This window comes from Ptychodera flava, chromosome 13, assembly GCF_041260155.1.
Source record: "Ptychodera flava strain L36383 chromosome 13, AS_Pfla_20210202, whole genome shotgun sequence".
Taxonomy (NCBI): Eukaryota; Metazoa; Hemichordata; class Enteropneusta; family Ptychoderidae; genus Ptychodera; species Ptychodera flava.
This window is the reverse complement of record NC_091940.1, coordinates 7,129,139-7,139,991: the sequence shown is the minus strand read 5'-3', so window position 1 is coordinate 7,139,991 and position 10,853 is coordinate 7,129,139. Positions and strand designations below refer to the sequence as shown.

The window sequence follows — 10,853 nt, the reverse complement described above, 5'->3', positions numbered from 1 at the left end:
CTCACAGACTTGTCTGCTTTTGGGACAACCACAATCGGACTGGCCCACTCAGATCTCTCTGTTTTGACAATTACACCATGTCTCTCAAGTTTGTCTAACTCTTTTCAACTTGATCTTTGAGTGCATATGGAACTCGACGTGGCTTGATGAAAACTGGTTTGGCATCATCACGAATGGTAATGTGCGCTTCAAACCCCTTCATGCCTTCATAACTATCATCAAACAATGATTTATGTTTGGCCAAAAGCTCGTCAAGTTGTTCTTTTGCATTTTGGTTGGTGTAAGTCATAGTATTTCTTGCAGTAACACTGAAAATTTTACCCCAATTTAACTTGACTTTTTGTAACCAATTTCTACCCAAAGTGTAGGTTTATTGTCATGATTTGCTACTATCATGGGCAATGTCATCTTTTGACCCTGGTACGCCACATTACAGCTCATCTCACCAACAATGTCGAGCATTTCGCCCGTATAAGTTTTCAGTTCCACCCTTGAGGGTGAAAGAGGCACATGTCTAAATTTCTCATTGTACACATTTTTGCTCATGATCGAGAAATCAGCAGCTGTATCTATCTGCATTAGACATGGTATCTTGTTTACACACACTTCCACAGTGTAACCTTTCTCTCTTGTAGGTTTACCTGTGTTCATAGAGTACAATGAATATAAACCAGCATTGTTCTCATCATCACTGTTACCCGTACAATTTTGTACTTTCCCTTTTGGTTTGCTTTTCTCATGTATGTGGGATTTTACATATTTCCCATTTGTATTTGCACGGCTACGACACACAGATGCAATGTGACCAATTTTCTCACATTTGTAACACTTGGACGTTTTAAATTTACATGTATGTGGAGCATGATTGCCTCCGCATCTATAACACACTATTTGTTCATTAGTCTTAGAGTTATTGACCCTTGAAGTTTCCAGCTTGCTGACGGTACCGCTGTCTTTGTCTGGGTTGCCACGTACATTACTGCTGGCAGGACGAAATTCCCTAGTTTTCCTTTCTGCCATCTCCATCGCCGTTGCAATTTGGCAAGCACGGGTAAACGTAAGGTCAACTGTGTTCAACAGCTTGTTTTGAATCCTCTCATCGATTAACCCACAGACGAATCTGTCTCTCAGTGCTCGGTTCAGAAAATCGCCATAGTTGCAATGCAGCGAAAGTTTTTTCAAGGCAACAATATAGTCGCTTATCGACTCACCCTCTCTCTGGTTGCGTGTACCAAAATGAAAACTCTCAGCTATCTCCAGTGGTGCTGGGTTATAATGGGTCTCAAGAGCTCGCACAATTTCATCAAGTGATTTGTCTTTTGGCTTTGACGGCGACAGTAAATTCTTCAACGTGGAATACACTTCCGGTCCGATTTCTGTTAGGAAGATTGCTCGTTTTCTATCTCTAACAGTCTCATTATTGTCATCGTGACCCTCACCTGGCTTTTCCACGATACCATTGGCAACAAAAAACATTTCCATCCGTTCGACATACGAACTAAATGTCTCTCTCTCTGGCAAAAATTCGCCGAGTTTACCAATGAGACCAGTCGCTCCCGCCATTTCTACGCAATGTAACCAGTTGCAGCCCACTCGTGCCGTCGTTGGGAAAATTTACCAAGTCTTTCTCCAACGAAAAATCTAGTGTAACGTCCTGGAATTTCCTCGTGTTACTCACTACACGTAGAAAGTCCCAATCCTCGTCGCCAATGTAATATATTGGGATATATTACTAAAGATTGGTCATCCAAGAACTACTAGACAGACACGATGCTCTGGTAAACTGAATGTTCCCGGGCTAGGAACTGTTTTTTTGAACTGTACTGCGCATGCTCGCAGGCTCGTGTAAGAACTCAAAGCAGAATACATCCAATTACATATTCAAAATACTACAATTGGATTGTAACTTGAAAATTAAACTTTGATCTTTGTTGTGAAACTTGTCCTTAAAATGTGTCGGACTTGTCCCAGGATCAAGGTTGAGGCCCAGCGAAAATTGAGCAGATGACTGCTAGTGTTTTCTATTGAAAACTTCACCAATTTGAAATTGAAATTGTATCATCCAAATTAGAGCTTATCAATCTACCACACTCAAAGGTTTAGATGCGCATGGTCCTCTCATGCCGTTATCAATTTTTTGACGCGCAATTCTGGTTTATATATTAACCAGTGATTGTCATGACAATGGCTTGAAAACAGGCCAATTAATTTCAAGTGCTTGAATGGTTTAAACTTAAACCATGCCCATAAAGTTGACACTTGTGTTTGGCTTGAAGACGAACCAATGAATTTGTTGGTATATAAACGATCCAATGATGTAAGTTGCTCACATTTAAACCGATAAATTACATTGGCTACAGCTAGATAATTTTTAGCCATTAATGTACTGGTATGAATACACACCATTCATACTCTTTGTGGTGGCGTGACATCAAACCACAAAATCTCAGTGGATTGCGGGCAAACGGAAATATTTAAAACATATACACACTGGCTCACCTGCAAAACACCTACAAACTAAGTGGTTAAATTTCCAGCCAGAATAATTTGCAGTGTACACTAGCAGTCGCCTACTGAGATGTATTTTTGTTGTTCTACATCTACATTGCTGCTGTCACTATTCAAACCCAGATGGATTATGTACCAGGAGATCCTGTCACGACACATGAAGGTAAGTCTAATCAGCTATAACCACCTTTAATTTTCCCCAGCTACATTGTTGTTGGCAATATCTATGTATGAACAGACGTTTAAAGGTATGGGTCCACATAAAACTTCTGTTATCAAATCCTGTACAAGAAGCCCTACTTCAGACCGCCAAGTTTACTACAAAACAGTAACTTATATTTTGTTGTGAAGTACACTGTATGTGCTGTTTTTGTTTGTTTCCATGAACACCTGATGTGTGCTTGTCCTACAGACTGGTATACTAACTCATTAACCGTCCCTTGAGTTTTACAGTATCAATATGAATTTTATTGTGATGTCTTTTTGTATCTGTAAGTGTTCCAAGCTATGTAGCTATTAAGAACAGTAATTGTTTCAAAGTCCACAGCTTCTACCCATCGTATTGAACATGTGATGAGCAAGTTATGTAAAAATAATGTTTTGTGGAAAGTGAGCAAGTGAAATCGGTGTTATTTTTATTTACAACTTTCTAGTTTTAAAATCACCTGAACCTCCAATGGAGCCAGGAAGCCATGTGGTGGAAACTACACCACAAAGAATGACACAGTACTACGTATCACATCCCCTAATTACCCTGACAACTATGACAACAATGAGGTAAGAATACTAGATACTGAAATCCAAGTTGACTCTGTGCTGTCATTAAGAACTATCAAATTTACCAGAAATGTTGATGAAAGCAACATTGATCCCTGTTGGCTTTGTGCATAAGGTCCAGCCTTAAAAAGCCTTTTGTTTTCTTGCCTGCCAATAAATCTAATTTAATTACTTGGAAGTCAATGTAGAGCTGGACATTTTTCATGGAAATTCCTTCTTTTTTCCTTCCTCATTTCTACAAAATTTGAATACATGCATAATAATTGTTAATTGCTATCTGTAGTTGCATCATGAGAAAAGAAAATAATTTTTTTTTCATGTTTAATATTTAAGTATTGTGAGTGGATAATCAACACTACATACCAGAAAGTAGCTTCCTTGTACATCTACGTGATTTGAAAACTGAAAGATGGTATGATTGACTGGATATCGGTGAAGGAGATGACATTGATGATGAGGACACAAGAGTTCACCATCTGTCAGGGAGAGTCATGCCATGGCTGTACTGGTCTTCAGAGTCAATTCAGCTGTGGATAACATTCTATACTGATATAGTGATGTCACATACAGAGGATTTGTGTTGGAAATTGAAGAGATTGTTGGCAGCCACTCTGTGTGTATGTCAGATTGATTTTGAATGACACAAGAATGTTGGTCCGCAAACTCAATTGTTTGGAAGAGATTTATAAAATTCCTTCGCAAATTTTAAGAAATGTCAAGTTCAAAGAAATTTTCATTTTTTAAACTCAATTTCAACAGAGACACGAAATATACTGTATTCGATCAAAAAGTGTCAGTAGGCGTTTTTTGCATGATGAATGTTAATTTTAGCTCACATTTGGTATACCAATGTGAGGTTAACGTATAAGCTGAATCAGTTCATTTGCATCTGATTTGCATGTCTGTATGTATGTATGTCTGTCCACGTCAAAAACACCTAAACTACTGTCTTAGTATTTGGTGTACAGGTGCACCTAGGGGTGTAGATGTGAATTTGTTCAAATGAACTTGTCAGTGTCAAAAATATGCAAAAGAGGGGAAAAAAGGAAAAACACTGCAAATTGCTAAAACTCTGTAACCGTTGGTCAGATTGGGTTGAAACTGGTGTGCAGGTTCCTTTAGGCATTCTAAAGTAGGTGTTTAAAATTTGGGATGAAATTTGCATGTTTCTATTTTTGGGGTAAGTTTTTCAGTTTTAGTCAAAAAATGTTTTTCTCTGAAACCACTCATCTGATTGCTTTGAACGTTGGTATACATGTTCCTCAGGATGACCTCAGTCAAGTTAATATAAATTGAATTGAAATTTTCATATTTGTAATTTTAGGGCAATTTCTGAATTTGTGGTCAAAATTTTTTTATTCAAAAACTACTAATCTGATAGCTTTGATATTTAGTATACAGGTTCCTAAGGTTGATCAAACTCAGTTTATGAATATTGTGAAGATATCTCAAATTTTCTATTTTTGCTGAATTTTTTGTTATTTTTCTCATTTAAGTAAAATTTCTTCTTCTCTGAAACCGCTAGCCCAATTGCTCTCAAATTTGGATTGGATGTTTGCAAGGGTGTTACCCTTCTAATTGTTGAAATTATGACAAATTGGAAATAATTGGAAATATTACTGTTTGGGCAATTTTTGTATTTTTGGTCAAAAAATTTAAAAGATATTTTCTTTTAAAGCCCCTGAACAGACAGCTTTTATATTTGGTGTACAGATGTCCAGGGATGACAATAGTTAGATATGTGGAAATTGTCCTGAAATATACAAATTTGTATTTTTAAGACAATTTTGTCATTTTTGGTCAAGAAAACTTGTTCTCAAAATTACTTGTCTGATAGCTTTGTAATTTGGTACAAAGTCCTGAGGGATGTTATTAGATAAATTTTCTGCTCAAAGTGTTGGGAAACCCCCAAATTTTTATATTTTAGGTAATTTTCTCAGTTTGTGACCTTAAACGACCTACACCAACCCAAGATGTTGTGAGAGAGTTTCGAAGGCTGTGAACATAATTTTGTCATATTTAATATCAATTTGTAGTAAAATTTGATCCAGAAAACAAACCTGAGGTAAATTTTTTCATTGCGAACCAATTTTTGCAACTTTTGCATGTAAGACACACAAGAACTGATGAGAAATTTGGATCCAGATAATTCTAGATGTCGTTATCCCCCCCCCCCCCCCCCCCCCCCGGAAGGCATTTCACTATCTGTATACTGATTTAAGTGCTGTTTACATTCGAATGATAGCACTCATAGCATTAATTAAAACATTCCCAAGGTTGTAAATACATTTCCTGCCAGCTGGTCATATGTAAGGGGTGGAACATTTGATATTCAGGAGGGGGTAGGGGTTGGAAGATTGATGAGGTAGTATTACTTTTTACCAGATTCCTTGTACATTTTTCCTACTCTTTATTTTTTCCCCACTCTCCCACCTTTTCTTTTTGTCAAGCTTCTCTGGCTAATTTTTTTTTTACATTTGCTTATGTATGTAGGATCTGCTTGTCCCATTGCTATAGAATTGATATGCATGTTCCTAAAGATGACCTCCAGTACCTAAGTTGCAGACCTTATTTGCTTTTGTCATTCTTGTTTTCTGGTTTAATATTTCTTGATTTACCAATTCAAACGAATGTGAGCACACTGTCTTTGACGGTTTGTCATTTATGCAAACTCATAGTTTTTAGAGAAAAAGTCTAAAAACAAAGATTCCTTTTTTCTATCTTTAATACATAGAAGAACCTTCTACCCAGAAATCCTTGCAAACATAGCCTGTACTTTCAGACCTTGTGGTAGAGTGTGGTGGAAACATGACCATCTCAGAAAGTGGCCAGGGGGACATCAAATTACCCAATCATCCTGATGATTATACCAACAACTTGTGGCTGGTTGAGACCAACAGCAGACTCAGAATAGATGTAGCCTTTGTTCATCTTGAAACGGAGCCATAGAATGACTGGGTTGAGATTGGAAATGGCTTTGACCATGAGGATCTGACCACAAGTGCCCCGAGAGTGTCCGGCAACCAGAATGATGTACCAGACAACCACGAATCAGTTGGCTTCAGGATTTGGATTACATTTACCGCTGACTATCCCATTGTCTTCAGAGGGTTCCACCTGCTCCTAACAGAAATCACTGAGTGTAAGAAATTTTATATTCTGAGTGCAATCAAGAAATATTATGCCACACCAAACTTGCTTTGAAAGTTTTTGTGCAAAAAGGTCATATAGACTCAGAAATGGAATATAATTTCAATGATTTCTTATACCACATTACATGTTACCATTTCAGGAAATGTATTTTTCCAGGAAGTAGCAAATGTAAGCTGTAATTTCGTGCTAGAGCCTTCACAAGCATAATGATCTCAAAGTAATAAAATTTCAGTTATTATACATCCTGAGCATCATGTATATGAAATCAAAGATTTTCAGTTAGACAAAATCTAAATATAGCATCAGAAAGTCAGGTAGTCAATTCAGATTGTGTTCATTACCTTGTGACTTATGTCATCTTTTTCAGCCAATGAATGTGGTGAGGACTACATCATAGATGGTATGGTTGGTTCATCCGTTGCCATTTTACGGCTGACTCGCAGCGTGTTTGCAAGGTTATATCTGATTGGTCGATTGTCACTATTCACAGCAACTTAGGGAGTTTATTTGTATTATTTCATTATAACGGTAAGATTCTGCCAACCAATTGGATAACAGCTTCGAAATCGCTGTGAGTCGGCCCCCATTTTATCACCAAATTATCCAGACAACTACAACAACAAAGACCTGTGCAGATGGACCATCAGAATTGCCCAATCACTGCAAAGCACAACCAGTGGCTAGCACCTGTACATCACCATCAACAGTTTTGACATGGAAGCCAAATATGATTGGCTCGAGATTGGTTCAGGGACCGCTAGGAATGATGGCTCATTGTTGTTCAGGTTTTCAGACTCTGATGTGTCTGATACCTTTGCAACAGACAGCGATGAGCTCTGGGCAATGTCCACAAGCAACAGTACCAACTCTAGAAAGGGATTCAGTATAACTATTTATGCAGGTGAGGTTTCTGTGGGACTGTGATGTCTTCATTTATAATGACTGAACATTTGGCAACATGGTAGTGTAATGCATAATATGGAAAGTACTGAAAATGTATTCAAATGATGGAGTAGAATATTAGGAAATCATAAGGTCATGGTGGCATATTCTTTCTAGCCTTATATTCTTGTTGTACATTGCATACACATCACATAGTAGTTTTATTAATTAATTAGTAATTAGTAGTTATTAGGAATATGATGATGGTAAGTACAATATCAAATTCTGGATACAGTAGCACTCTTACTGTTTGAACACTGAAATACAAAGAGATATCAAGTACCCACAATTCTCCATGATCCGTACACATGGAGATCACTCACTGAACTGGAGCAAATTTCTTCTGTACACAGAACAGCTCGGTCCATATTTCAAAATTCTGGGACCATAGTTTTGATAATCATAATTCTCTAATTTCTCACTGTGAATAATGAGAAGATCAACCCCTTTTCCGAAGAGGAGATAGCAATTTGTGATTTTGTCGACATAGATTTTTGACAGCCATACACAATATTTTCAAGGAAATTAAGGGAATAAGTTGCATCTGTGTTGGCAAAAGAAAGGGTATTGATTTTTTTGAATGTTTGTAACAAAGGAAATTTGCATGTCTGACAGGTGGTATGATGAGACCATCTTAGTTGCTGATAATTTTACCATGACAAGTGTGCAATTTTTAGCACCTCCAAATATCGACTTCTCATTCAATTTACTCCTGAATTTTAAACATGATCAATAATTTTGGAACATAGATTGAACCAATAATCCTTAAATTAAATTCTAAGTTTCAAATTGTTCAGAAACTGATAAAATTGAAGAAGCCTTTAGCAAATAATGTCTGAGTACACAAATCAAGGGGAATTGTGGGTAGCCTCACTTACTGTGTGGTATACTGCTGTGCAACAGCTGTAGTTTTCAGACTTGATTATGGAACTTGTATCTTTCAAGTATGAAATGAACTTGTGGAGGTGCCTTCCCCACCAGACCTGACACCAGACTGGTGATTCAGTCTTCCAACCATCCATCATTATTGATCGCCAAGCCATGTGGAGGTGCCTTCTTCACCAAACCTGACACTAGACTGGTGATTCAGTCTCCAAACTATCCATCAGACTACTACAACAATGAATGCTCTGTGTGGAACATCACAGCATCATCTCTAGACACTCAGCTGTTGGTGCAATTCAGACTTTGTGACAGAGCCACCCCATGACTGGGTGGATGTTGGCAATGGACTGGATGAGACAGATCTACCCACTAGGGAAAGACATCATGTAGGATTTGTGGGACCAATATCATGGCTGTCATCTGCTGATGAGATGTGGATAATTTTCACAACAGGTAACCCAGTCATATTCCATGGTTTCTTGATATACATTGAAGAAAGAAATCATGATAGTAAGTCGCTGTTTTTGAGTAAAATAACTCTATTGTGTCTGGTTGATCTCCAGTTAGAGATATAGTCATGCTAATCACAAATGCACAATTACCCATATAGGTTACGAGTGAATGTTGAAACTAACATAACCAGGGCTCGAAATAAAATTTTTTCACTTGAAGTCCACTTGGGCTACCATTTTCAGTCGTTGGTAGCCCAGTGACAATGGTTGGTAGCCCATGCATTTTTAGTCCTGGGGACTTATAGATTGGGTCATGTCCGTCCGTCCGTGCGTCCGTCCGTTCACGCAGATATCTCAGACATGCCCTGGTCAATGTCTTTCAAACTTTGCACAAGGATAGTACCCTATCCCATACAGATGCACGTCGATTTGTTTCACAATGCGTGTTAGAGGACTTTTTAGTTTTCACCTCCATAGACTCCCATGTATAAGGCAGCTCTCCATAGACTCCCATGTATAAGGCAGTCCTTAGACTCCCATGTATAAGGCAGTCCATAGACTCCCATGTATAAGGCAGTTCTACAAAAGGATGCAGTGACACAGTTTTTAGTCCCCCCGGAAGTCAAGGGGGCTTATAGATTGTGTCATGTCCGTCCGTTCATCCATCCATTCATCCATCCGTTCACGCAGATATCTCAGATATTTTGACAAAATGTCACATGACCTTGGTGACCTTTGACCTCAAACATATATATTTGTCCATAACTCAGTAACCACAAGTGCTACACCCTTCATATATGGTATGATGGGACACCTTATGAAGCCACATATTGTACCTCATTAATTATGCGCATATCTAATTTTGAGCGAGCCAATAGAGCTAGAGGTCTGATTTTTGGTATATAGGGATAACTTAGCAATACAATTTTTTTGACAAAATGTCACGTGACCTTGGTGACCTTTGACCTGAAACATACATATTTGTCCATAACTCAGTAACCACAAGTGCTACACCCTTCATAAATGGTATGATGGGACACCTTATGACGCCACATATTGTACCTCATTAATTATGCACATATCTAATTTTGAGCGAGCCAATAGAGCTAGAGGTCTGATTTTTGGTATATAGGGATAACTTAGCAATACAATTTTTTTGACAAAATGTCACGTGACCTCAATGACCTTTGACCTGAAATATATATATATTTATCCATAACTCAGTAACCACAAGTGGTACACCCTCCATATTTCGTACGATGGAAGCCCTTATGACGCCATATACTGTACCTCATTAATTATTCACATATGTAATTCTGAGCAAGCCAATAGAGCTGGATGTCTGATTTTTAATAGGGATAACTATAGGATAGAAATTTTTTGATCAAATGCCATGTGACTCTATGACCTTTTACCTAAAATATACGTTTTTGTCAATAAATAACCACAAGTGCTATGTCCTTTATATTTAGTAGGATCGGCAACCTTATGACAACACACGCTTAACCTCATTAATTATGCACATATCTAATTCTGGGCAAGCGATTAGAGCTAGAGGTCTGATTTTTGGCATATAGGGATTAATTAGCAATACAATTTTTTTTTAAATGTCACGTGACCTCGGTGACCTTTGACTTTGGTTATACATATATATGCATAACTCAGTAACCACAAGTTCTATACCCTCCAATTTTGATAGGATATTAGACCTTAAGATGTCACATCTTGTACCTCATTTATTATGCACATATGTATTTTCTTGGCTGGCTAATACAGCTAAAGGTCTGATCTTTTTTCCCGATTTAGAACCATAACTTAGACATGCCTCATGTGTTTCAAATTGGGAACAACGACATATACCTATGTGCCCATAGATCTCAACATAATAACTCCAGTGATAATTCTTAATGACCACATTTCCCTGCCCCATCAAGACTAATACTCCCCTATTACAAGTGGGGACTATGTCATTGTCAATGACTTGTTCTTTCAGGAATGCATACCACTGGATATGCATTGGCGTTTGTGTTGACATGGGACGGTAAGACATTCTAATATTAGTTCCCAGTAGTTGTGGCTTCATTAGTGTATGGCTCAATCTGAGCCACACGCAAAGTTTTCCAATACACGCAAGTG

The 10,853-nt window shown here is 37.9% G+C and overlaps 2 protein-coding genes and 1 long non-coding RNA gene across 4 annotated transcripts in view; 2 read left to right on the top strand and 1 right to left on the bottom strand.

The window, feature by feature from the left end:
• Positions 1-327: 327 nt before the first annotated feature.
• Positions 328-1,563, bottom strand: LOC139146964 (uncharacterized). Its single transcript, XM_070717820.1, has one exon. It carries the CDS (start codon positions 1,561-1,563, stop codon positions 328-330), a length of 1,236 nt encoding a protein of 411 aa, XP_070573921.1.
• Positions 1,564-2,379: 816 nt separating this feature from the next.
• Positions 2,380-10,853, top strand: part of LOC139147271 (uncharacterized) — a 31,031-nt gene continuing 22,557 nt past the window's right edge. The window contains exons 1-2 of one of the 2 annotated variants that reach the window (XM_070718303.1): positions 2,380-2,671; positions 10,711-10,758. In XM_070718303.1, coding sequence (XP_070574404.1) covers positions 10,751-10,758 — 8 coding nt within the window. In that variant the 5' untranslated portion in view covers positions 2,380-2,671; positions 10,711-10,750. Of the gene's footprint in view, positions 2,672-10,096; positions 10,759-10,853 lie in introns of those variants that run through there. The other variant, XM_070718302.1, reaches the window with a different exon arrangement.
• Positions 3,628-8,765, top strand: LOC139148655 (uncharacterized). The gene is made up of 4 exons (XR_011555957.1): positions 3,628-3,902; positions 6,020-6,427; positions 6,806-7,339; positions 8,326-8,765. It is a non-coding gene; the product is annotated as an uncharacterized lncRNA (long non-coding RNA).

What these genes read in the sequence shown, in the direction of transcription:
- LOC139146964 (XM_070717820.1), bottom strand. Translation starts at nt 1,563, where the DNA reads ATGGCGGGAGCGACTGGTCTCATTGGTAAACTCGGCGAATTTTTGCCA.